This window comes from Myxine glutinosa, chromosome 2 (assembly GCF_964187855.1).
Source record: "Myxine glutinosa chromosome 2, kmMyxGlut1.1, whole genome shotgun sequence".
Classification (NCBI taxonomy): domain Eukaryota; kingdom Metazoa; phylum Chordata; class Myxini; order Myxiniformes; family Myxinidae; genus Myxine; species Myxine glutinosa.
Genome location: NC_136262.1, coordinates 160,659,621 through 160,686,971, shown reverse-complemented (window position 1 = coordinate 160,686,971; position 27,351 = coordinate 160,659,621). Strand labels below are relative to the sequence as shown.

The window sequence follows — 27,351 nt, the reverse complement described above, 5'->3', positions numbered from 1 at the left end:
GAGGGGGGGGGGTTCTGTGGTCGTTGCGAATGGACCAAACCATTCATGTAAATAGAGGGGGGGGGGGGGTTCTGTGGTCGTTACTGCCACGTGGTTTCAAAGTTTTTTTTTTGTTGTTGTTGTTTGCACGCATGTTTATAGATGGCGATTAATCGTAAAGACTGCACTTCCGGCAGCCAATCACAGAACCCGTTGTTGCGTAGCCTATTAATGCTTTTCCTTTTCATTGCGAATTCCGGCAGCCAATCACAGAACCCGTTGTTGCGTAGCCTATTAATGCTTTTCCTTTTCATTTTTTAAATTTAATTGCTTGATTCCTTGCGATTAAATTGCAAAAAGCCAAAATACGTTGGCGCTAATTGAATTAACACTAAACACAGAATAATCGTAAAGACTGCACTTCCGGCAGCCAATCACAGAACCCGTTGTTGCGTAGCCTATTAATGCTTTTCCTTTTCATTGCGAATTCCGGCAGCCAATCACAGAACCCGTTGTTGCGTAGCCTATTAATGCTTTTCCTTTTCATTTTTTAAATTTAATTGCTTGATTCCTTGCGATTAAATTGCAAAAAGCCAAAATACGTTGGCGCTAATTGAATTAACACTAAATGGCGAATCTATCTATAATTCCAGTAATCTCTGTGTGTTTGTTTGTTTGTACGTTTGTACGTTTGTTTGTTTGTCTGTGACCGCTGTTTCTCGACAACCACGGGTCCGATATCTATCTATAATTCCATTAATCTCTGTGTGTATGTGTGTTTGTATGTGTGTATGTGTGTATGTGTGTATGTTTGTCTGTGACCGCTGTTTCTCGACAACTACCGGTCCGATATACTTGAAACTTGCCAGGTATATTGCTGGGGACCCGAGGATGTGCCTTTTCAAGGTTTGAAATTAATCGGACAAGTAGTTACCGAGCTATGGCGATTTAGCCGTTCGCCGTTCGCTTTGGCTTTGCGAATGGACCAAACCATTCATGTAAATAGAGGGGGGGGGGGGGGGTTCTGTGGTCGTTCGCTTTGGCTTTGCGAATGGACCAAACCATTCATGTAAATAGAGGGGGGGGTTCTGTGGTCGTTCGCTTTGGCTTTGCGAATGGACCAAACCATTCATGTAAATAGAGGGGGGGGGGTTCTGTGGTCGTTGCGAATGGACCAAACCATTCATGTAAATAGAGGGGGGGGGGGGGGGTTCTGTGGTCGTTACTGCCACGTGGTTTCAAAGTTTTTTTTTGTTGTTGTTTGCACGCATGTTTTTTTGCACCCACGTACGGGCACGCCCGAGGATGTTTACACACACACACCCCTACACAAATTTTTTTTTTTTTTTTTTTTTTGGCAAGGAACGGGCACCCACGTACGGGCACGTCCTAGCTTATATATAGTACGGGCATGCCCTAGTATATATAAATTCATTCAAAAGAAACCCGGGCAATGCCAGGTGCTTTCGGCTAGTATATATATTGTTACGGATCGCGGTTTAGATGTTATGATGGGCCGAGCGGATGGTCCACCGCGACCTAACAGTTCCCCCGATTCTTCCCCAACTCACCCGATTCCACTCGAACGTTGGCCAAATCGCGCTACGCTAAATCAATGATGGAAAGGACACAACGACTGGGATAGATGAAACGACGCAAGGGGTACAGTTCTCAAGACCTCCGGAGGAGGATATAATTAGTGGTGGAGAAAAGGGGTAGATTACAAGGTAGAGTGAGGTAAGACACAGAAGAGATGGGCACTTAGTTACAGTCTTATCTTATCCCCGACAGACCACAGACAAACGGAACAAGGCTGACTTACACAGGGATTGATGGCAGGGAAGGACAGGTAGTTCGATAGCACAAGGTGCACCTTGGCTCGGGGACAGGATCAAGCACGGTCCAAGAGATGCAGGGAGGCCTCACAGCGCTCGGAGGTGGCGTCTTTCTTTCTCCAAGCTCAGCGCGCATCTGACGTCACCTCCCTCTTCCTGCGCATGCTCAGCGGGGAGTGACACGCCCTCGGCTGGTTGGCTCCGCCCCAGATGGGACCGGTCCGCCGCTTCTATTGGGTGCGGGGGTTACCGGGCTCCGCCCTTGACGAGGAGCTGACAGGGAGCCCCTGGTTGGTAACCCCGTCGAGCACATGTTCGATGGCGGCTCGTTGGAAAGGCCTGGTGCCCTCCCAACACCCCCTACCAACCAAGCCGGAGTGAGGACGCACACTCCCCGCGCCCGCCGCTGCTGTTGTTGTTGTTGTTGTTGCTGAACCGTGAGGAAGAGCTGCGGGGAGGTATTGGGAGGTCCTAAACTTCCTAACGGTGCCATACAATCACATTCTGGTGCAACGAAGAGTCAGAATTAATGGAAACGAGTCCTTAACTGACATAGACTAAGAATAACTAGCAAGATGTCCTATAGTTGTCTTACATGAGATGCGGTGAACCTGGGTGCGACATTTAATGGGGGAAATAGGGGGAGGTCGGGTCTACAGAGTGTTGTTTACAGAAAATGGGACTAGGGAATGGGGGATTGGGGATAGTTGGGAAGTATTGAGGAAATAGGGGAATATTTACAAGCGGATATGGATGGATGCAAATCCCATATCCGCAACATTGCACCCTTCTCTACCTCGGGGCGTCCCGACCCGATAAATTTTTACCTACTTTAGTTTGGCACTCAGATGTAGTTCCCTCTACCATTAACTCAACCCTGAGTGCGACAGTTTTACAGATGTTCACAAATGAGTAAATATGTCCCCCTGCGACGTTGCACCCTTCTCCTAACAGAAACACACCCACAGGATAACCGAATCGCGGAAAGCATCCTCAAACTAAACATACAGCCGGTAGGGAGCATTATTTATACAACACTGATATTTACACTACGATCCAGGACCTGTTCTTTGAGGAACACATGCAGATGTTATGCATAGAGAGAGCACGCATGCCAGCATCGATACACCAACCCACGAGTGCCCTGTGGCCCTACGGCCTTTAATACTGTGCAGAGCACCCCATCCAAGCACCAAAAGCACCACCCCATACGCACAGTCAGCACCATCCGGTGCACCAATAAAGTGTTCAGTAACAATGCACAATTAAGTGTCCATGGTCACCGGTGGTGTCGCAGCCGGCCGATGTTCTGCCGCTGGTCTTGCCTTCATGGAGTGCACTTGGCCTTCTGGCTTCTTTAGAAATAAAGAAAGGCGCCAACCGCGTCCATTTCTGAATTGTGGCCGTCAGGGGGGCCAACTAAAAGTGGTTCACCTGTATGGCATAGGTGCCACGTTGACCCAGAGGTCCATCCACGGGTGGTGCTTGACCGCCAAAGAACTGCGGTCCATTGTGGGCGGCCACCAAAATTGCGGTCCATATAGTGTATCGATCCAGGCAGCAAGCAGCGGAAGTACAGGCCCACAACTGCGGAGCCAGCACCTCTCTCTCCTCTCTCTCTGCCCCAAAGCCAGATCCTCGGAGGTGGGAGACAAAAGAAGACAAGTGAGTAAGGTGGTAAGGGCGCAAAAGTGCACGCAATACTAGGTAATGTACACTAGGGGCACATGGGAACCAGGTGAGACAGGTACGTTCCTACCGTACGCCCCCCCCCCCCCCCACCAGGTAACCTACATTGCCCCTCCCTTACCCCTTACTGTATCCACAAAACACAACACTACCCATAAACATCTACTTTACACATCAACAAACGTCCCTACTGTCTTCCCCGTTCCTCCCATAAACCAAATTCGTCTTCTCTCCCTCCTAACCAATCAAATTTGCCATCTCCAACTCAACATCAAAATTTGCCATCACCAACTCAACATCAAAATTTGCCATCACCAATTCATCATCAGTCCCTCCTAAGGAGGGAGAGATGGAATCACCCCAATGTCTCATCCACGTCGTGATGCGTCTCACAAATCCACACAGCAATTCTCCATTCCTGCAACACAGAACAAAGGGACACAGGTGTGGAGTCATCATCATCACCTCAGGTAAGTGGCTGCGTATGATGCGACATGTTCATCAATCCTAACTATTTCCTAAATGACTTTAACAACTTTACATTACCCGGGGTCTTTCCCTGCCAATCCATTGGCCAACTTACACTATGGGTTCTAAAAACCAATTCCCATTGACCAAACTGTGGTGCTTCTCAAGTTGGGGTCTCACTCCCCCGATTCATCACTCGGTGCCCCTGCACAATTTCGGTGGCTGGGTCGTGTGATGCTCCCAGCTGGTCCGCCCACCTGCACACCTCCACCACTGTTGTTGCCTACCGAGCTCACCTGCTCCTCACCCTAACCTAACGAACTGGGGAAGGCCCTCTCGCACTCTCACCCCCTCAGTGCCCTCTCTGGCACGGGCTGCCCGATCCACACCCGGGATCCTCAGGCACCCACTGACACTAACGGCTCCCAGAGCCCACCTGCGGCCTCACCTGGCCGACATCTAACAGTGGCGGAGTGCCCAACTATTCACACTCATACTAACAGGCCACACGACCAGCCAATTTCACCACACCAATGCACCCATCCACAATACCATTCTGCAACCGCACCACAAATTCCAATATCCAACCACAATTTACCTATACCTTCTAACTATTCTTTAAACTACCCTCCCCGGGTACTCGTGAAAAGGGGTCCACTCTTCCCCCATCCACACCTTCGCACCATGCACACCACTCCGTACCACTTACTCCAACTCTCTCCACACCACTCATTCCAATACTCCATGTATTCCACACACCTGTACTTGCACACCTGTGCTCTCATACTTGGTGCCGCCTGCACCCTTCTCTTCCCCAAGCGCATTTGCGCTGATCCACAACACTCACTACTCATACACTGCTCCACACACCTGTCCAGTTCTCACACAGCATCATCTCGTCTAACTACTCCCCTCTGAAACTTGCGCTTCCCAGTCGTCCCTTTAAACTATTGCGCTCCCTCGTCATTATCATCCACTCTAATCTACCTGCGTCCCCTCTACAGGTGTCATTGTCACTAACTAACCTTAACGTTACCTAATGTCATCTTCTAGGTCCCTACACACAATATCCTAACCCACCCGGGCTAGTTTTCACTGCCATACACCCCCTAATCTATAGCGCATCTGCCCCCACTCATGGGAAGGGTGGCAGGGATGCCACCCTTACCCACCGGGCCCATCGCTCATCAATCCCCCAGTCCTCTGGCACTAATAAGCCCCCCTTATTCAGAGGTACTGGGTCCCGCCTCGGCATCTAAAGCCGAGGCAATCCACGGGGGCGCCTGCTCGCCGGTGTAAGGCCTTCTAGTTTCCCGGGGTCTGGCGGGGGGGTATCTGGGGTCGGCTAACCCGCTCCCCCCTGGGCGGAGTTAAGGACCTCAACCGCCGGGGATCATCCCGGCGCGTGGCTCGACAGTGCCGCGCCAGGTGACCCAGACGGTTGCAAGTATAGCACCTCACCTGATAAGGTGCTTGTCTCCGGAATTCCAAATTCCCCCCCCTGAAGGTCCGAATTGGATTACCCGCTCGTGGTCCACCGCGGGCCACCTCCGGGGCCGCCTGCCATGGTCCAGGTCCCGCCAGGCGCTGGTCCACCAGCCTCCGGACCATGCCCGCCAGGTCAGGACTCACGTCGGGGGCGGGCCCCCTCAGGGGTCCGCCCTCCATCGGGGGTCCCACCTGGCGGACCGCCATTGCGTGACGCTCGCTCCCCCGGGCCAGGGGCCTTGCTGCTTCCCAACGGGCCGCAGCGTCAGCCGCCTGGCTCAGAGTCTGCGGGCGCCACATGGCGAGCTGTTGCCGGAGCTCAATATCCGGGAGGGCCTGGATAAAATGGTCCAGCGCCAGGCTTTCCCGGGAATCCGCTGCCATGCTAGCATGTGCGATCCCCACTGCGCGGCGAATGTCGTGGGCAAGTTCCCCTGATGGCTTCCTGGGGCTTGCGTTTTCGCAGCGCGAGCTGAGCTTTAACAAGCTCGCTCTGCTGTTCAATGCCGAATCGATTAATTAGGGCGTCGCGGAGGGCTGGCAGGGTGAGAGCACCCGGTGGTAATGCCGTCAGCACCTCCGCCGCCGCGCCGCGCAATGCGGCCACCAGGTGTACTCCACCTTCGTCCTCACCCCAACCGTTGCCCTTACACACACAGTCAAACTGCGCCAGGTACGCGCGTAGATCACTCTTGCCATCATACGGCGCGAGTGGGACCTTGTGGGACCACCTCGTATGCGAGTCGTTGCCCGCCTGCCGGACCCCGTGCGTCGCCCCTTGCGGGGTCAGCGCGGGGCCGAACCGGCCGGGCCCCCACAGTACATTACCCCCAAGGGGCTCCCGTGCCTCCCCTGTCCCTCTAAAAACTACCCCTGTTGGTGTCGATGCATGGGTCACACTTCCGCAACCCGCTACCCATTCCATCCCACCACAACCTTGCTCACTCACACCTCGCACCTCTCCCATCACCGGAACCTCTCGCTCGCACCCTCGTTCCATACCCTCCGGACCAGCCATACACCTCACTCTTGGCCTCTCACGAACATCCGGGTCTATCTCGACCCCCAAGCTTATTAAATCACCTGGCGCATCATACGCACGACCATATTGGCACCACTTACACCGGGTCCTCTTTCTCTTCGCTTCTCCTCCATCACCTGCGAATCCCTCATCCGGTTAATGAGCACATCATCACGATCCGAACACAGACTTTGGACCAATTCTTTTACTTCCTCCTTTATCTCTTTCTTATCCTCTCTCCGTCGCTTCTTAATTTCGCTCACCCCTTCTTCCACTTCTTCTAATTTCTGCTTCACCTCCTTCATCTCCTCGTGCGCCCCCTTAAGTTCTTCCTCTAACTCCACCTTATTTTTTTCTATGTGCTCCCGCACCTCCCGCTCTTTAACCTCCATCACCTCTACCACCTTGTTCATTTTCCTCGTCAGGTCCTCATGTACCGTCTGACACTCTTTTTTAATTACTCGCTATTCTCGCTATTCTGGGCCATAAGGGCCTTCATTTGTCTTAAAAAAAGGTTCAAATCTACCAGCGGCGCTGCTACGGTCGCGGGCGCGGTTGCCGTAGCCATCTGCGAGGCGCCATTTTGCGCGCCCGTAACCTCGTGCGCGAGGACGCCATTTTGCGAACCTGCCGCCCTCACTGCTTCGCTCTCCTCTTGTCCCTCAATTTGGTCCTGGATCGACCCTGCCTCACTCTCCTCTACCGGAACCCAGCCGTCTTGATCTGCCATAGCGCGACTTTCAAAATTCGTTTTTTTTTTTGTAAAACAAAACAATTTCCAACTGCTTGTAATTTTGAGCGCGTTAAGCGCGCTTCGGGCCTCGTATCTCACTCCTCGACACCAATTGTTACGGATCGCGGTTTAGATGTTATGATGGGCCGAGCGGATGGTCCACCGCGACCTAACAGTTCCCCCGATTCTTCCCCAACTCACCCGATTCCACTCGAACGTTGGCCAAATCGCGCTACGCTAAATCAATGATGGAAAGGACACAACGACTGGGATAGATGAAACGACGCAAGGGGTACAGTTCTCAAGACCTCCGGAGGAGGATATAATTAGTGGTGGAGAAAAGGGGTAGATTACAAGGTAGAGTGAGGTAAAAGACACAGAAGAGATGGGCACTTAGTTACAGTCTTATCTTATCCCCGACAGACCACAGACAAACGGAACAAGGCTGACTTACACAGGGATTGATGGCAGGGAAGGACAGGTAGTTCGATAGCACAAGGTGCACCTTGGCTCGGGGACAGGATCAAGCACGGTCCAAGAGATGCAGGGAGGCCTCACAGCGCTCGGAGGTGGCGTCTTTCTTTCTCCAAGCTCAGCGCGCATCTGACGTCGCCTCCCTCTTCCTGCGCATGCTCAGCGGGGAGTGACACGCCCTCGGCTGGTTGGCTCCGCCCCAGATGGGACCGGTCCGCCACGTCTATTGGGTGCGGGGGTTACCGGGCTCCGCCCTTGACGAGGAGCTGACAGGGAGCCCCTGGTTGGTAACCCCGTCGAGCACATGTTCGATGGCGGCTCGTTGGAAAGGCCTGGTGCCCTCCCAACACCCCCTACCAACCAAACCGGAGTGAGGACGCACACTCCCCGCGCCCGCCGCTGCTGTTGTTGTTGTTGTTGTTGCTGAACCGTGAGGAAGAGCTGCGGGGAGGTATTGGGAGGTCCTAAACTTCCTAACGGTGCCATACAATCACATTCTGGTGCAACGAAGAGTCAGAATTAATGGAAACGAGTCCTTAACTGACATAGACTAAGAATAACTAGCAAGATGTCCTATAGTTGTCTTACATGAGATGCGGTGAACCTGGGTGCGACATTTAATGGGGGAAATAGGGGGAGGTCGGGTCTACAGAGTGTTGTTTACAGAAAATGGGACTAGGGAATGGGGGATTGGGGATAGTTGGGAAGTATTGAGGAAATAGGGGAATATTTACAAGCGGATATGGATGGATGCAAATCCCATATCCGCAACAATATATATACACACACACACACACACACACACACACACACACACACACACACACACACACACACACACACACACATACACATACACATACACATACACACACACACGATATTTCAAATTGTTGGGGACGAGTTATGACTGAACTTGGGGGATGAGTTGGTTAGGTGACAAGAACAAGCTGATTACATTTTGGTTCAGGTCGGGATCCATATCGGGCCTATCAGTGGGCTCTCCCGAATCGGGCCTATACAAAACATAAACTGTTCAGCCTGGTGGAGGTATGTGCTCTACCGAATGCCGTTCTCGTTAATTTTACTGTTGACGTCTGAAGTTATCTTTGTTCACCGAGGTATTTACTGTCGTATCTGGTATGTTATATAAAAGTTATTTTGAAAATGTTAAATATTCAACTTTTATAACTGGTAAATCGATCCGAAAATATTGTTGCATGTACAGTACTTTATATACTAAGTATCTCTGTTCCTCTAAAGTTTGTGCCCCCTTCTCTCGTGGCATAGGCATGGGCTCTGGCCCACAGGGATCAAAAGGCCCTGGTTTACCATTAGGAGGTGGGCAGGGGATGGGCATGAACATGGGTGGTCCTCTTGGTTCCCATGCAGGAGGTTTAGGTAAGTGTGTTAATTTTCTTTGCGAACTTGTTCTGTTCTCCTGAAGTTGAAACTTCAAATTTATTCTCATTTTGGTCGAACATTTGTCACCACATATTATTTTTATAGATTTAAGTGGAGCATCCAGTGCAGACACCATGGCTCAGGCATACTCTGGGATGCAGCAGTATGCCAACCTCTACCCCAGACAAGGCAGGAATATGCCCCAATATTCCCTCAATTCCAATGGTAGTCAGAAGGAAGGTGAGTCCATGTCTTTAGCATGCAAATTATATGTACACAGTGTAAATTGAAGTGTACTTCAATTTGGTAATGGTAACTATTTTTCTCCCTTGTTTTAGGTGATTAGTCACAAATATTAATCGGGCAATGTCATTTATTAATATGGTAGACTTCTTAGGATGAATGTTAAATATGATCAATGACACTTTTAGATATCACCCTCTCATTCGGTGTCCTTTCAATGAAACAAATGCAGTCAAAGATTAAATGCATTTTCAAATCCAAGCTGCAGGAATGCTCCAGGTTTGAAATGAAGAACAAAATGTGAATTGTGCTTTTATACAAGGAGTTTTATCTTCGTTTTTCCACACAGGAGATAATTATTCATTCATTCACTCATTTATATGGAGCATGTGGCCATTGGTTTACATCAGGTCTTGTCTCATGATCATAAAAGGCCAGTGGTGGATCTTTGGTGGGCAGGAAAAGGTGCAATTATTTTTAACCAGTACTGTTTTGGATCCGATTTTAATTGATTAGAGCTTTGGATCAGATGCCTTTATTCCTTGTATCGAGATTTTCAACAATATAACCTGATATATTAATTTAACAAGCATTCCCAGCTAAACCTATCCCCACATTGCCATTGCTTTGTTGTAAACACTACAAAAACAGTATCCTGTGCTATCAGCACCCATTTTCAGCAATTTTCATTTGCATTTCCAAAACTAGTTTGATAGTAAGTGTATCTTGAACATCTTTGACAATATGGAAGAAACCTGCTGCTGCTGTTCCTTGGAACGTTGGCAAATCTGTTGTACTTTGAATAGGCAGGACACATAGGTCCATCAAAGCCCGATGTTTTGTGATACGGGACTCTTACATCTTCATTCGAGTTGAAAGCACATCGTTGAGGCTTCACTCATTTGGTTTCAGTATTTGAGTAAGGAAAAAAAGCTTTCTCACCTCTGTTAATAAATCAAAAGAAAATCATTTTGCAGTTATTTTTTGTGGCAGCATTGCAGTTGTCTCTTCATCTTATTATCCCCATGCTCTTTAAAACAAACAAGGAGATATTGCAATCGGCTCCATCTTTCCGTACGTCAAACTATCTCCTAAACGGCTGTGCAGAAATTCATAAAACCTGGTAGTTATGATCACCACATGGCAAGAAGGTGCAAGAGTGGTAACATTTTGGTCCCTGCCCCCAGGGATGAGGTCGAAAGGTCAAATGGCCAAAAAAATGCAATTACAGGCAACGACAAAAAATGCAACGATGGCTGACGCCCGCCACGCACTGCCATTTTGATTTGTATGCTGTTCAGGACGGTCATGTCATCGAACCTGTCATATATCACAATCACCAAGACTTACCTTTGTTTTTCATTCAGTGTGAAACACAAACAAAGCTATTGTTAAAATGACCATCAAATACCGAGAGCATCGGAGTTACAGGTCTTCCAACGACACTACTTATAGGCCTTAGGGTTTATGCCTCACCTTCAGGCCGCTTCGGACAAATCCCAGGTTTCTTAATGCAGTAGTATCGTTTTCGTAAGAATAATAATAACGTTATTAATAATTTGGTTAATATAATCGTATCACTGTAAGCCCTTTGGCATGACTGTGCATAGTTACTGGATTGAAGCGGTGTATGGTTGGTTCATTGTTTATTCAACATTTTGAATAAACCAGTGTGTCTGTGCAATCTCTTCACTTCCATGGTAACAGACAGCTTAGAGACTTACAGTACTTCAAAATAATTGAATACTTAAATTATTTTCTTACTGGTATCCCCTCCCAGGTACTCTATCCTCTTCAACTAAAGTATCAAACAAGCCCAGCTACGCCGCTTAGACTTTCGGTCTTGTTTGGATTTGACCCCTGGTTCATACCCCAGTGGGAGGGAACGTAGGGCCACAGGGGTCAAAGCAAAATATATTTATTTTAACGCCAAATTTCATATTGTCATTCCTGATGGAATTTTTTGCCATCTTTCTACCTTGCTTTCGGTGGGAAGCATAGGGATTTGCGATGGCGTGCCGATCTCTGTGTCGCCTTTCTCTCTCTCTACCACTGTTCGCCTACATGTTGTGCCATGGGTCTGGAACCCATACTGACTTCTTCCTTTCTATTTGAAAGGTTGTTTTTGTTTCGTATGCAGCCTGTGGCCGCTGGTTGCATCATTTCTGGAAGCGTGGCTTTGCTGCTGATGCAGTTCCCCTGTTACCAGTCACCTGGTACTCAAGTTTGCCGACCTTGGATGAATGAGAGGCTGAGTCAACCCACCTGATGTTATTTCATTGGCACAGCATGGGCATAAACTCAACACCCTAAGATCTTAAGCCTGCCACCTTAACCATGAAGCCAACACCAGGCTTTATGTAAAAGGTTGTTGAACCGTAACTCCACATGCATTTATTTACTAAATCATTTTGTGTTTTCTTCATTTGATTATCGACAAATCCAATTGTCATCGCATACCTACATGGTAATAGTGTACTAATGTTTTGAAAGTTATTATTTTTTTTGGAAATGTAGATCGACCCACTGTTTCTCCATTTCAAAATCTTTCATCCCTTTCTCCCTTTTGCAACACCACTGGTTGATATCCAGTACTCCCTTTCTTTTTGTCCTCGACCTCCGAGCCGACGTGGATCAGGATGGTATCGTGAACAAAATAATTGAGCTTTAATTTGTACATTAGCCATGGAAACTGACTACAGTACTGGATTAGTGGCTTGAGTAGATAAGCTGTTTTGTAGAAATGCAAATGCAAACCGTTTCCTTCCACTTGAGCTTTTGTGGCATTTATTCATTCAAAACCAGTCAAAGTTTAAAATCGTGAGCATTTTGTTGGGCCTGGTTGAAAAAGAAACTGGACTTGGCCGAGTTATAATGCCTAAATATGGGTCATCTAAAATGGCAGCACATCAAATGCTTTCCATAGGCAATTTGGGACTAGGCAAAAGCAACGTGTGACTGTCCACATAAATTGTGAATAACTTGCATCCTTTAAACTTAATAATCTGTATCTTAATTATTTGTATCTCATAAGTTGCATCCTTTGAACTTAAAGTTTTATATCCAGTGTTTAGGTTTTTTGCCAATTGGTCCAGCGACTGAGTGTATTCCCATTGATGATCGCCATGTTGCACATGTTTGTCAAATGTCGGTAAACAACACTATTTGTTTTTTTTATTTTTGTTTTGTCTGTTGTTCAAGGTGAAGTTTTCTACATGTTTTTTTTTTTGTCATGTTCCGTTTAGGTCCCGAGGGTGCTAACCTCTTTGTGTACCACGTGCTTCAAGAGTTTGGTGACTCAGATCTTAGTGAGATGTTCGCACCATTTGGCAATGTTGTCAATGCAAAGGTCTTCATAGATCCTGTGACCAAAATGAGGAAGTGCTTCGGTATGTTGTGGGGTGGATATGTTTGTGCACTTGTGACATGTCTGACAACTGGGTATTATGATTAACTGAGCATACACAGTCTGCATTTGTGTTGTGCAGTTCCCTGAGCCTGTGATTTCGAATGAATCAAGTTTCATTATGTTTCTAGCTTAACCCTCATGCATGAAATTGTCCTCCTTTGCAGCATTTGGAAGCTAAAATTTAAATATTTCGGGGGAAGGTGAGATAATGTTGCTGTTGCGCATTGGTTCCCTTGTACCTTGCTTTGCATGTGTCGTGACTTCGAGTAATTGGCTTTAACAGATGAGAATCAGAGTTCAAGCTTGTGTTTATACTTAATAGTGAGTAATTATATCAATTGGCAAGTCCAGCGGTTAACTTTCCGATCTGTAGTAAATCCTTGTCACACATTATTATTAACTACAGCCCAGATATTGTTCTCATTGTGCCCACTCATCTTTCCAGGCTTTGTAAGCTATGACAATGCACAATCTGCTCAGTCAGCCATACAAGCAATGAATGGCTTTCAGATCGGCAGGAAACGCATCAAGGTGCAGCTGAAACGCTCTAAGAATGACAAGAAGCCATATTGAGGCTCCTAGGATGGCAAAATTAGGTGAGTCGGTCACGTTTGTGAGGTTTCGTGCTGATTGGATAAAGTTAGTTTTTCTATCCAAGATGCCTTCCATACCACGTGACCTACAATGTCATAATTTTCAAACTATATGCAGCAATGGTTTGATGACATTTGTAAAATTTCGCATCCATAGAGTATTCGGTTTCTGAGATATCATTATTTAATATTTTCTTTTAATCCAATATTGCTGCCTCACCATGTGACCGATGACGTTTTCATGATCAACTCTAAACGCCATGCCTAGTCGATGACGCATGTAAACTTTTGAGTCGATCGGTTTGGGAGGTGTTTTTTTTAAGGTTTTAGGTTAAATCCAATATGGCTGCCAAACCATGTGACATATGATGTCATCAATTTAATAATTCAATACAAATGGGTCATTGATCATGTGCATGCAATTTATGATTTTTAGGACAAGGCATTTGATTGAAACATTTATGGCTGGTATCACTTCACTGATGATGTCATTATTATCATGCTTTTGTTCCCCATTGGGAGTTCTTGACAATATGGCAAGTTTGAAATTTTTCCAATCAGCTGTTTACGATAAATACGTTTTTCATTATTTGAGTTATATCCAAGATGGATGCCATACCACGTGACCGATGATATGACGATTTTTATTTTTTTTATTCTACACGGGTGTTGATCCTACCCTCAAAGTTTTGTCTCAATCGGACACGTTGTTGCTGAGAAAAATATGGACTGACGGACAACCCGAAAACGATGCCTCCGGCTACTTCACAGGCATAAAAAATTTTTTGGACAAGTATGTTGATCACTCCGGTTTGTTTTTGTTTTGTTGTCTGTTTGTCTGTCTGCTGACTCATCATCGCCTGCAGGTCTCGATTTTAAACCAGTCCTCCCGAAACTTCACCAAATTGTATAGTTGGTGGTCCAAAATCAGACTTTATATTTTAGGTCAAAAGGTCAACATAGGCCAAAGGTCAACCACTTTTTCAAATTTCTAAAATCTTCAATTTTTAATCCGATTGACTTGAAATCAAAATATGCAAATCCTATCAACTTACTGAAACCAACCACCAACTATATTTGAGATCAACATAGGCCGATTTTCTAAGATTGACAATTTTCATCCTATTAACTTAATTTGAATAAGATTTGCATATCAGGTCACATAATTAAACCACCAATTATTTGTGAAGTCAAAAGGATGCTCTACCGAGTGCCATTCTACTTTGTTATCTTTTGCCAAGTGTCGCTCTATGAGTGATTTCTCATTACTTGCCGGAAAAGATTCCGGCAAGTATGTTGATCGGTTGGTTTGTCTGTCTGTTTGTCTGTGTGCAGCACTATGTCTATACCGTTTCACAAAGAATCGCCAAACTTTACACACATACAGTGAAACCCCGATTTTACGCGCCCCGATTTAACGCGAACGCGGATATAACGTGATGAGTGATGAGTCATTGGACCTTTTTTTTTTTTTTTTTTTTGCTCTTTCTGGAACTTCTTCCGGAAATGGAACAAACTGCTAGAAAAAGAAAATCTTTTTCTGTGAAAGATAAGCTTCACGCACTTGACGCGATCAAGACTAAAAGTCAAACTCAAGTTGCACGAGACCTCGGGATACCGGAATCAACACTTTGTGGCTGGAAATCTCGAGAAGAAAATTTACGTGCGTCGCTTTGCAAAGTTGAAGAAGAAGCAGGACTAAAAGCCAAACGCCTGAAGACAGCCAAAAATGTCAGCCTCGATGACTCCCTGTACGAGTGGTTTGTTCAAGCTCACTCAGAAGGCCTTCCAATGTCTGAATAGAGCAAAGAAGAGCTACACCAGTGGCAGGGGCAAGTGTACCGGTTCTCGAGCCACAATAAGATAATGATGAAGAGCCTCCACCCCTACCCCCAAAAGTGTCTGAAGCCATTGAACACCTCGAGGCTAGGCCATTCTCGAGGCTAGGCTCGAGGCATCGAGGCCATTGGCTGGAGACCCAGGAGGTGGACCACATAAAAATCCTCCAACTCAGAAGCATTCTAGATTTCGCTCGCAGCCAGTGACATGCTACGTTCAAGCAAGGAACACTCGATCATTTTTTAAGAAATAAACTGTAAATGATGATTGCTAATATTCTTGAATGTTTTTATTTGTTGTTTTAGGATGTTTTAGGATCTTAGGTCAACATTGGGTCAGTTTGAACGCTGATTTTCTTGAACCCCGATTTAGCGCGACCCCGCTTTTCCTCACTAGGCGTTATAAGGGGGCCACACTGTATTTGTCTTGCCCTGGAATAGACTGTGCCCAATTGTTAACTCTCTTGGCCCAAGGCCTCCAAAATGACGTCGTAATTTGATAATTCGAAAAGTACAAAACTTAATCCAATCAAGATGCAATTTCTTGAGCGCCATGTCGGCATAAACTGGTGGAGAAAAAAAATAATGATGTCATCGGTCATGTGGTTCTGCCGCCATCTTGAAAAAATGGAAAATCTTTGCACCTCTATATCTCCGAAAGTGCTGAATAGAAAAAAAAAGAGATATGGCTCATTGTAAAGAACTCTCCATGGGGAATAAAATATGTTAATGATGATGTCATAGGTGCTCCATGATGACGTCATAATTTGACAAGTACAAAACTTCATCCGATCAAGATGAAATTTCTTGAGCATCATCAAGGAATAAATTAGTTTAGAAAACAAATAATGACGTCATCGGTCACGTGGTTCGGCCGCCATATTTGTCCAAAATGGCCGATAAAGTACATTCTGGCAAGTCCTCGGTCTTTGATCGATTTTTCTGTCTGTCTATGTAAGTCAGTCACCACCAGGTCACAATTTTCAACCGATCTTCACAAAACGTCAAGTTGGCGAGGTTGTCACAATTGAGAAGCCTCAATTGTTTGCATGGTGTTGTTTGACCTTGAATTGTTTGCATCGTCACTAAATTGGGAAACCAACTTTTTGAGGTCCAAAGGTCAATTCAAGGTCAAACTTCAAAAATCATAAATTTACATCCCATTGACTTGAAAATTTAACAGCATTTGCGTATTGCCATACTGAATTGGGAAACAAACTTTGTGAGGTCAAAAGGTCAAAGGTCAACTCCAGGTCAAACTTCCAAAATCATAAATTTTCATCTGAAAAATCACTTTTCATCCTATTGACCTGAGCTTTGATCAAGATCGTCAATTTTGATCGAGATGATCTAGTCTGTCTGCCCCTGCCTCTGTCTGTCTGCCCCTGCCTCCGTCTGTCTGCCCCTCCTCCGTCTGTCTGCCCCTGCCTCCGTCTGTCTGCTCCTGCCTCCGTCTGTCTGCCCCTGCCTCCGTCTGTCTGCTCCTGCCTCCGTCTGTCTGCTCCTGCCTCCGTCTGTCTGCCCCTGCCTCCGTCTGTCTGCCCCATACCTCCGTCTGTCTGCCCCTGCCTCTGTCTGTCTGCCCCTGCCTCCGCCGGGCTGCCGCTGCCTCCGCCGGGCTGCCGCTGCCTCCGCCGGGCTGCCGCTGCCTCCGCTGGGCTGCCGCTGCCTCCGCCGGGTTGCCGCTGCCTCCGCCGAGCTGCCACTGCCTCCGCCGGGCTACCGCTGCCTCCGCCGGGCTGCCGCTGCCTCCGCCGGGCTGCCGCTGCCTCCGCCGGGCTGCCGCTGCCCCCGTCGGGCTGCCGCTGCCCCCGTAGGGCTGCCGCTGCCCCCGTAGGGCTGCCGCTGCCCCCGTAGGGCTGCCGCTGCCCCCCGTAGGGCTGCCGCTGCCCCCCGTAGGGCTGCCGCTGCCCCCCGTAGGGCTGCCGCTGCCCCCGTAGGGCTGCCGCTGCCCCCGTAGGGCTGCCGCTGCCCCTGCCCCTGTAGGGCTGCCGCTGCCCACGTCGGTCTACCGCTGCCCCCGTCGGGCTGCCGCTGCCCCCGTCGGGCTGCCGCTGCCCCCGTCGGGCTGCCGCTGCCCCCGTCGGGCTGCCGCTGCCCCAGTCGGGCTGCCGCTGCCCCAGTCGGGCTGCCGCTGCCCCAGTCGGGCTGCCGCTGCCCCAGTCGGGCTGCCGCTGCCCCAGTCGGGCTGCCGCTGCCCCAGTCGGGCTGCCGCTGCCCCAGTCGGGCTGCCGCTGCCCCAGTCGGGCTGCCGCTGCCCCAGTCGGGCTGCCGCTGCCCCAGTCGGGCTGCCGCTGCCCCAGTCGGGCTGCCGCTGCCCCAGTCGGGCTGCCGCTGCCCCAGTCGGGCTGCCGCTGCCCCAGTCGGGCTGCCGCTGCCCCAGTCGGGCTGCCGCTGCCCCAGTCGGGCTGCCGCTGCCCCAGTCGGGCTGCCGCTGTCCCCGTCGGGCTGCCGCTGTCCCCGTCGGGCTGCCGCTGTCCCCGTCGGGCTGCCGCTGTCCCCGTCGGGCTGCCGCTGTCCCCGTCGGGCTGCCGCTGTCCCCGTCGGGCTGCCGCTGTCCCCGTCGGGCTGCCGCTGTCCCCGTCGGGCTGCCGCTGTCCCCGTCGGGCTGCCGCTGTCCCCGTCGGGCTGCCGCTGTCCCGGTCGGGCTGCCGCTGTCCCCGTCTGTCTGCCGCTGCCCCCGTCGGGCTGCCGCTGTCCCCGTCTGTCTGCCGCTGCCCCCGTCGGGCTGCCGCTGCCGCCGTCTGCCTGCCGCTGCCGCCCTCGGCCTGCCGCCTACGCCGTCTGCCTGCCGTTTGCCTGCCGCTGCCGCCGTCTGCCTTCCGCTGCCGCCTTCTGCCTCTCCCGCTCCCCTCGTCCTGCCCTCTGCCTCTCTCACTCTCCCCTCCCCTCATCCCTTTGTTATTACTGAAGCCATCCTTACTTTTTTTTTTCTTTTTCTTTTTTTTTGAATACAAGATCGAGGCTCGTGAAAGAGCTAACATTAATCGCACAAAAAGTCAACCGACACATAAAACAAAATAAGGGGAGTGGAACACAAGATGGGGATAGAGGGGGAAGGACACAAACACAACATTTGATGCATCAAATATTATGCATCAAAAAAAACTGTTGGACCACACATTGAACATGCTTTATGTCATCAACGGTTTTTTTTCCTTTTTGTACAGGATTGTAGCACTGATCTGTATATACTACTGGATAGAGCATCGGCCAATAGGCTTGTACAAAGCTGTGAAGCCGGCGCGTGACAGCGGCGGCCATCTTGCCACTCGCATAAGGAGGCGCGGCCTGTGTCAGTTCCTGGCGTTTGCACAACTGTGGAATGAACTACCTCGTAACATCGCAACTGAAAGTCACTCAACAAGCTGTTTTAGAAAGAAACCTAGATTATATGTGCAAAATTTTCAGAATTATACTTTGTAAATATATACAAAGTGTCATTTTCCAAACTCAATGATTGACAGACAATGTATATGTTTATGTATTTGGCACGCCAATGTTCTCTTGTAATATCCTTTCGTTTTATTGTTCTTAACTCTCAATGTAATTCTTCAAATTAATGTTTATTTGTACGTTCCAGGTTAGCAGCTCGAAAACTCAATTCTGATTGATTTTTTGCCAACCTTCCTCACAATTTCAACGCAAATTTCTTGTCCATGTTTGTGTTTTTCTCAAATAATTCTCGATTTAAGTATGAATTTAGTGTATAATCCAAATTGCTTGAGAATAAAGCATTATTATTAAAATTTACTAATTTTTCAAAGATTTTATCATCCTTGATACAATAAATTAGTCCACAATTTAAGGGCATTGTGGTCAACGCTGTTCTCACGGAATACTTTCTCCAGGATGTCTATATGTGATGGTTTCAATGTTGGGTCATTTACTCATTCTATGTCAAGAATTTATCAGTTGACAACAAACAAAGTCTTCTGAAAGACAAATGAAACATAAAAAGCTTAAAGTTGGAATAAAAAGGCACCTTTTATTACAAAGCCTCAATTAATAATAATAATATTGACCGACATATGTAGTGTGCCCTTTTCAAAGAGGCTCAACAAAAGAAACAAACATTTTGTCACCAAAATCATCATTGAACAAGTGTCTTCAGTTTGTTCTTGTGGTAATGCGATTGATTGGCGACCGCCAGGTCAGGGTTTCGACACCCTCTGTCGTGGGTATGTTTCACACTTCATCTCATTACCCAGACAGTTCTCTGGCCCGGTTTGGCACACAGATTGCAGAAATGTGGCCTAAAGTCCCACACATTTTATTTCGCTCAGATACTGATGTAGGAGGTATGCCGACTTCCTCTGGGAATGGTTCCACAGTGTGGGTGCCACGTCGGAGAAGGCACGACCACCAAAAGTCACCGGCACATGTTGTTTCACAGCAAGCAGGTAATCCCTAGACTAGACAGCACCACAGCCGACATGCCTGACCGAACACTGCAGTGAGCAACCAGAGGATTAGCCGGAGTACTGTCACACCACCAAGCAAGCATTATCCATTCAGTTCACTCAAGACTCATTGTTGCTTCCCAGTATTCTTTCACAGAACAAATTTGCACAAAGAAACAATCCAGATCTAAACAATTATCCTACAATATAATCCACATTTGAAGTAAAATTGATCCACATATTCAGATGATATGGTGACAAAATGCGATGATGCACAGGATACAAAAAGCACAAAATGCTGACATTTGAAGGAGCCAAAAAGAGCAGCCTGTCAGTGCTCCATTGTCTCCCAGTTGCAAACAACAAACACAAAGAAGAGAATACAGTCAATACACTATTTGAAATCACTTGTTAGTCACAAGCATAAGGTGAACAAATTTAATGAGAGGCAAGAGCACATCTTGAATGCAGAACGCTTCAGAAGTGGTCAGCTCCATTCTCAGAGAGCAGCTGCTCATCACGAAGTGCTTGAACAACTGTGGTCAAAGATTTGACTTTCCTCTGGCAGCGACGTGATTTCTGCTGTGTCAATTTGAGCTTTTTCTTGACGCTACAAAGATTGTCATGCACAGAGTCCAGTTTACGTTTCACACTCCGTGGACTGGCAGTTACAGCATATGTGTGATCAGCACCAGTCGTTGCTGCAAGCTTTGATGGGCTGGTGATGATTGATGTACTGGGTGTGTTGTCCAGTGGCTCTTGCAGATTGACCAGTGCTTCTTGCGGGAAAGACCGTGGTTTGGGTGGCTTTCGCTTCCTTTCATCCTGGAAATCCATCAGAATAATAGATCAGAATTAATTATGAACGAAGAAATTATACAAGATTATTTATTTGGGATGTTCTTGAGAAAAGTGATGGTGGAAAAGTATTGATAAGTTGCTGATGTTATGTTTGCAAAATTTATATATACACAAAGAATTAAGTTAAGCACCCCTACACAAAGAATTAAGTTAAGCACCCCCTAATCCTGTCCTGAACCTGAACCCCCTCGAGCACGTTTGGGACATGTTGGGACGACAAATTGCGAAGATGGTCCCTCCAATAGCCAATCTGGATGAATTGGAACGTGCATTACATCGGGAATGGAACAACCTGCCACAGCAACGCATACGACGGCTTACAGGGTCTATGAGACGTAGGGTTGAGTCAGTGATCCGATCACGTGGGTCCTACACACGTTATTGACGCAAAGATCGCTAGAGGTCTTCTCAGAACAATGACTGTACGTTAGAAAACATAAACGTCATCCACACTGTCCGTGATGGACCTATAGCTCCATACTTAAATTGAGGTGAAAATATGCCTAAAATTCCCAAAAAATTTCACCTTAAATTATTCAGAATAAAATATTGAAAACGGCATGATTGTTATGTTTTTATGTGACCATAATATCACTTCTCCAGAAAATATAGCAATATCATGGGTATATTACACTGTTTTGACGACAACAAACTTGTAATGTGCGAGGTTGTAAAAAAACGGGGGGGGTGCTTAACTTAATTCTTTGTGTATATTTGACACATCAATTGGCATGTAAGTAGACAAGTGTCAAAATCACTGCTGGCAGTGACAGCTACAACATGACACTATTTATATCTCAGTTACTCCACCACAACATGAAACTCTTGTAATTATGTACCTTCTGCAGGTGGGTCGGAAAATCAAATATGGTTGGCAGGGAATTTTCTCTGAGTCTTGTGGTCTGACCTGTCCTGTCAAAACATGAGTCATCAAAGTGGTCTGAGCAAAGGACAGACTTCTTTGAAGGTTTCCATTTGTCACGTTTCACATTCACAACCCATTTCTGGAGAACATCTCGACGACTGAATGGAAATCTGAAAAAAATATTTTCAAGAAATTAGCCGATAGTCATGAAAGTACAACTCGAAGCAACAATTTACAACATATTCAATATGTAAGGCTCAACATACTAGCCATATAAACACTCAATTACCATGTACTTATACAGAATCAGTTATTGGTTTCAAAGTTTAACTGCATTGAGTTTTGCAACTTAGAATCATCCAGGGTACACATTATTAGACGGGACCATGCTATTTATACTCGTCCTCGATAACTATATATAGATAAAGACTTTGGGTCAAACTTAGCCCTGAGGGACCGCATATTGATGAAATATGTCCCGGCTCAGTGACTTTGCGCACTCTGCGGTTGAGTCAAACTAGTTCTGAAGTTCAGTAGTTGAAACTTGAATCCAGATCGCGGTTGTGCAAACATCATAATTTAACATTCAAATACAACGTTTTTTAAATAAAACATTCTCAAATCTATCTATAATTCCAGTAATCTCTGTTTGTACGTTTGTCTGTGACCGCTGTTTCTCGACAACCACGGGTCCGATATACTTTTAACTTGCCAGGTATATTGCTGGGGACCCGAGGATGTGCCTTTTCAAGGTTTCATATTAATCGGACAATTACTTACCGAGCTATGTCCAAAAAACGATTCAACCAATCAGAGAGCAGCGAGCTATCACGTGTGCCGAACGTGGCGATCAGACTCTGCCTCGGACGGCACATTTGACAGCGTATTCATTTATTTCACGTTGGAAAACTATGTTGCCGTTAAACTATGTTTTAAAACGAATTCAAACTGCGATTAAATTAAAACGATTCATCGTAACTGCGATTTGCGAACTTCCGGACAGTGAAGACTGTCCGGCAGCACGCTTTCCGGCAGCCAATCACAGAACGCTTTGTAACTTTTGTTGCGTAGGCGTGGCCGATGTGAGAGCGAGCGGAGCTGAGCGCGTTACGAGCTGACCGCCATTACGGTTCGTAATTCGATTTCTTATGCGCATTATTTCTCCCAATTCAGTCAGAGCGAAGGGCGGAAGCGAAGAGCGTTGTTTTTTTTGTTTACGGGCGTACGGGCGGGGTAGAGCGTACGGGTAGCGTTTTTTTTTTTTTTTGGCAAGGAACGGGCACCCACGTACGGGCAATGCCCTAGTAAATGTTAATTTTCAGTACTTACAGATGAAATGTCTTTCCACATCCTCGTATTTGTTTCTTTGTGCAATTAATAGCAGCACAAGCCGGCATTTCATAATACGTTAGCGGAGCGTGTTGACGAAAAATTTATGCGAGTGGCAACATGGCGTCCAGTGGCCGGGCGCTGACTTCAACTCAAGAGCCCGACCCGCTATCCAGTAGTATATACAGATCAGTGGATTGTAGTAATGTGGAAACGATTTGTTCATCCTTTTCCAATATTCAATGGAGAATGGAAATGTTATCAGCTTTGCAACCCTTCATCCGTTTGTATACAAATAGAGGTCATGTAAAAATGGTCTTCTCAAAACAACAATAACCAGAAAGAAATTGAAGGATGTGATCGTCGGGAGTTCTCAGCACCGAAGGGAGTTCTCAGGCTGGCAATGACGCCCGCTGAAAGGGACGACTCAGTTTTCATACCGGTTGTTACTTGGCAAAAAAAAATTTTTTTTTGCAAGTTTGTTGATCACTCCAGTTTGTGTGTTTGTGTGTTTGTCTGTCCACTCACTTATACTTGCCTACAGGTCACAATTTTAAACCGATCTTCACTAAACTTCACCAAATGGTAGAGTTCGTGGTCTGACAAAATCCTAGATTTTTTGAGGTCAAAAGGTCAACATAGGCCAAAGGTCAACCACTTTTTTTGAACTTCTAAAATCCTCAATTTTCATCTGATTGACTTGAAAATAGAATAGGATTTTCACGTCAGCTAACTGAATTCAACCACCAACTATTTTTGAGATTGGCATATGCCAAAAGGTCAACCTAGGCCAAAGGTCAACCACTTTTTTTGAACTTCTAAAATCCTCAATTTTCATCTGATTGACTTGAAAATAGAATAGGATTTTCATGTCAGCTAACTGAATTCAACCACCAGCTATTTTTGAGATCAGCATAGGCCAAAGGTCAACAACAATGTCAGATTTCTAAAATCCTCAATTTTCATCCAATTGATTTGAAATTTGAAAAGGATTTTCCATGAGCTTAGGAAAAACCAACCACCAACTATTTTTGAGGTCAACATAGGCTAAAATGTCAACATAGGCCAAATTTCTAAAATTGTCAATTTTCATCCGATTGAGTTAAACTTTCAAGACAATTTGCACATCAGGTAACTGAATTCAACCACTAATAATAATTTTTGAGGTCAAAAGGATTCTCTACTGAGTGCCATTCTACTTTGTTCTGTTTTGCCAAGTGTCGCTCTGAGTGATTTTTCATTTGTTGTACACCGCTCCGAAGGGGGCTTGGCAGTGACGCACGCTGAAAGGGAGTACTCAGTTTTCACTCTGGTTGTTTTCTTGTTTGTTTTTGTACACCGCACCTTTCCTATGCCATCTCCAGGCATTGCAAACCGTCATTGCTGGGCATCAAAGGGGGCTCGGCAGTGACGCACGCTGAAAGGGAGTACTCTGTTTTCACTCTGGTTGTTGTCCCCCGTCGCACAGCGTAGCGAAAGGGGGACTATGGCTTTCCCGTCCGTGCGTGCGGGCGTGCGTGCGTGCGTAAGCGAAGGACCGCATTCAAATTTGGTGTGTGGGTGCAACCCACGTCTAAATCCAAGATGGCCGCCGCCATGTATGTCTGATGCCATGTATGTCTGAACCTTGTAACCTGCATATCTTGAAAAATAAGCGAAGTACCAACTTCTAATCTGGTGTGTGGGTGTATCTCGGCATAAGGATGAACGCTGTTGAAAATTGGGTCGCCACGTCAAAATCCAAGATTTGCCGCCACCATATATATGTCTGAAACTTGTGAGCGAAATATCTCGAAAAATAAGCGAAGTACCAACGTCTAATCTGGTGTGTGGGTGTATCTAGGCACAAGGAAGAACGCTGTTTAAAATCGGGTCGCCACGTCAAAAGCCAAGATGGCCGCCGCCATGTATGTCTGAAACTTGAGATGAATATCGTGAAAAATAAGCGAAGTAACAACTTCTAATCTGGTGTGTGGATGTATCTAGGCACAAGCAAGAATGCTGTTTAAAATTGGGTCGCAACGTCAAAATCCAAGATGGCCGCCGCCATGTAAGTCTGATGCCATATATGTCTGAACCTTGTAACCTGCCTATCTTGAAAAATAAGCAAAGTACCAACTTCTAATCTGGTGTGTGGGTGTATCTAGGCATAAGGAAGAACGCTATTGAAAATTGGGTCGCCACGTCAAAAGCCAAGATGGCCGCCACCATATATATGTCTGAACCTTGTGAGCGAAATATCTCGAACAATAAGCGAAGTACCAACGTCTAATCTGGTGTGTGGGTGTATCTATTGGGTGGCCACGTCAAAATCCAAGATGGCCACCGTGATGTATGTCCGAACCTTGTGAGATGAATATCTTGAAAAATAAGCGAAGTACCAACTTCTAATTTGGTGTGTGGGTGTATCTCGCCATAAGGAAGAACGATATTGAAAATTGGGTCGCCACGTCCAAATCCAAGATGGCCGCCACCATATATATGTCTGAACCTTGTGAGCGAAATATCTCGAAAAATAAGCGAAGTACCAACTTCTAATCTGGTGTGTGGGTGTATCTAGGCACACGGAAGAACGCTGTTTAAAATTGGGTCGCCACGTCAAAATCCAAGATGGCCGCCGCCATGTATGTCTGAATCTGGTAAGATGAATATCCTGAAAGATAAGCGAAGTACCAACGTCTAATTTGGTGTGTGGGTGTATCTCGGCATAAGGAAGACCGCTATTGTAAATTGGGTCGCCACGTCAAAATCCAAGATGGCCGCCACCATATATATGTCTGAACCTTGTGAGCGAAATATCTTGAAAAATAAGCGAAGTACCTTCTGGTGTGTGGGTGTATCTAGGCATAAGGAAGAACGCTATTGAAAATTGGGTCGCCACGTCAAAATCCAAGATGGCCACCTCCATGTATGTCTGACCCTTGTGAGCGAAATATCATATCATATAGCATGTTTTCTGCGTGTTCCACTTTGTCAACTCACATCATTTCCCCGACGGGGGACCTAGGCGCAACGCTTGTTTTCTTTTGTTTTCTTGTTTTCTTTCTTGTTTTTCCGGGCGATATCTCAGCCATCCTTCGAGCTAGGAAGCTGAAATTTCGGCACAATAGTGAGCAAGTACTTTGTCAAAAACGGTATTTTTTTATTCTTTGATGAATCAATTAATTTAGGAGTTATTTAATTATTAGCGATTAATTAAGTACTTATTTAATTCATTAAATTTCCTTTCTCTTCTGACCATTATCTCAGGCACCTTTTGAGTTATGAAGCTGATATTTGGGCATGCCAATGACCAGGTGATTTGGCTGCAAAGGCTATTTTTGATTTATTAGTTAATCAATTAACCGATTAATTATTGAATTATTCGATGAATACAAAAAAATTTTTTGGGAAGTTACAGATTCTGATGAAATGGTGATGGTTTGTGTGTTCTGTGACCGAATTGATTAATAATTTAATTTTTTAATGATTATTATTTATTTATTTTCATTATTAATCATTTATTTATTTTCTTTCTCATTTGGCCAATATCTCAGGCACCTTTTGAGCTAGGAAGCTAATATTTGGACATGTCAGTGACCAAGTGATGTGGCTATCAAGGATATTTTTGATTTATTGATTAATCATTTAATCGATTAATTATTTATTGATTAATCAATTATTTATTTAATTTTTTATTAATGACTTCTTTAATTAAATTTTTAAAAGATACATCTTTGGATGAAGCACTAGTTGTTTAGTTATGCTATTAGCCAATTGATTAAGAAAATATTTTGTGATAATCTTTTATTGATTTTAATTATCAATTATTGTAAACCTCTCGCTCCCAATGCAATCTCTATGAGCTGCACTGCGGTATTGCCGGGCGCCTTAGGTGCCCTGGCAATGCCGCGCTGAAGGATATTTAATTATTTGGCATGGGGGCGGTGTACTTTGAATGTATCTGTACTTGTCTTGTTTTCTTGTTTGTCCGGGCGATATCTCAGCCATCCTTTGAGCAAGGAAGCTGAAATTTCGGCACAATAGTGAGTTAGTCCTTTCTCAAACACTGTATTTTTTGTTTTTTGATTAATCAATTAATCTAGGAGTTATTTAATTATTAGCGATTAATTAAGTACTTATTTAGTTAATTAAATTTCCTTTCTCTTCTGACCATTAACTCAGGCACCTTTTGAGTTCAGAAGCTGATATTTGGACATGCGAATGACCAGGTGATTTGGCTGCGAAGGCTATTTTTGATTTATTAATTAATCGATTAATTTTTTAATTATTCGATTATTGACTAAAAATTTTTTTTTTACAGCTATACATTCTGATGAAATGGTGGTGGTTTATGTGTTCTATGACCGAATTGAATAATTTAATTTTTCAATGATTATTATTTATTTAATTTCATTATTAATCATTTAGTGATGGCCGCCTCCATGTATGTCTGAACCTTGTGAGCGAAATTTATCATAGCATGTTTTCTGCGTCTTCCACTTTGTCAACTCGCATCACTTCACCGACGGGGGACTTAGGCGTAATTTATTTTATTTCTCCTCTGGTCAATATCTGGTGTTGGTGATGGTATGAGGGTCTGGTGGTGTCTGGTGGTATGAGGGTCAAACCCTGGTGTTGGGCTAGCGGCTAGGGTGCCGGCTTAGGATCCAAGGATCCTGGGTTCGAATCCCGGTCGATTGCTGAATTAACGCCAGGGGGGTTGACTCAGCCTGTCAT

At 46.0% G+C, this 27,351-nt stretch overlaps 1 protein-coding gene and 1 long non-coding RNA gene across 19 annotated transcripts in view; one reads left to right on the top strand and one right to left on the bottom strand.

Annotated features, from left to right (window-relative positions):
- LOC137418735 (CUGBP Elav-like family member 1) overlaps window positions 1-27,351 on the top strand; it is a 68,418-nt gene that overhangs the window by 24,303 nt on the left and 16,764 nt on the right. For 12 of the 18 annotated variants that reach the window (XM_078771875.1, XM_078771873.1, XM_078771872.1 and 9 more), the window contains 4 exons: window positions 8,978-9,088; window positions 9,197-9,331; window positions 12,580-12,723; window positions 13,189-13,339. In XM_078771875.1, the coding sequence (XP_078628001.1) occupies window positions 8,978-9,088; window positions 9,197-9,331; window positions 12,580-12,723; window positions 13,189-13,316 (518 nt within the window). In that variant the 3' untranslated portion in view covers window positions 13,317-13,339. Of the gene's footprint in view, window positions 1-8,977; window positions 9,089-9,196; window positions 9,332-11,474; window positions 11,661-12,579; window positions 12,724-13,188; window positions 13,340-18,344; window positions 19,192-27,351 lie in introns of those variants that run through there. The other 6 variants (XM_078771874.1, XM_078771885.1, XM_078771889.1 and 3 more) reach the window with 3 other exon arrangements.
- Window positions 19,671-21,482, bottom strand: LOC137418736 (uncharacterized). Its single transcript, XR_010982705.2, has 2 exons — window positions 21,278-21,482; window positions 19,671-20,402 (listed from the first exon to the last, which is right to left on the bottom strand). It is a non-coding gene; the product is annotated as an uncharacterized LOC137418736 (long non-coding RNA).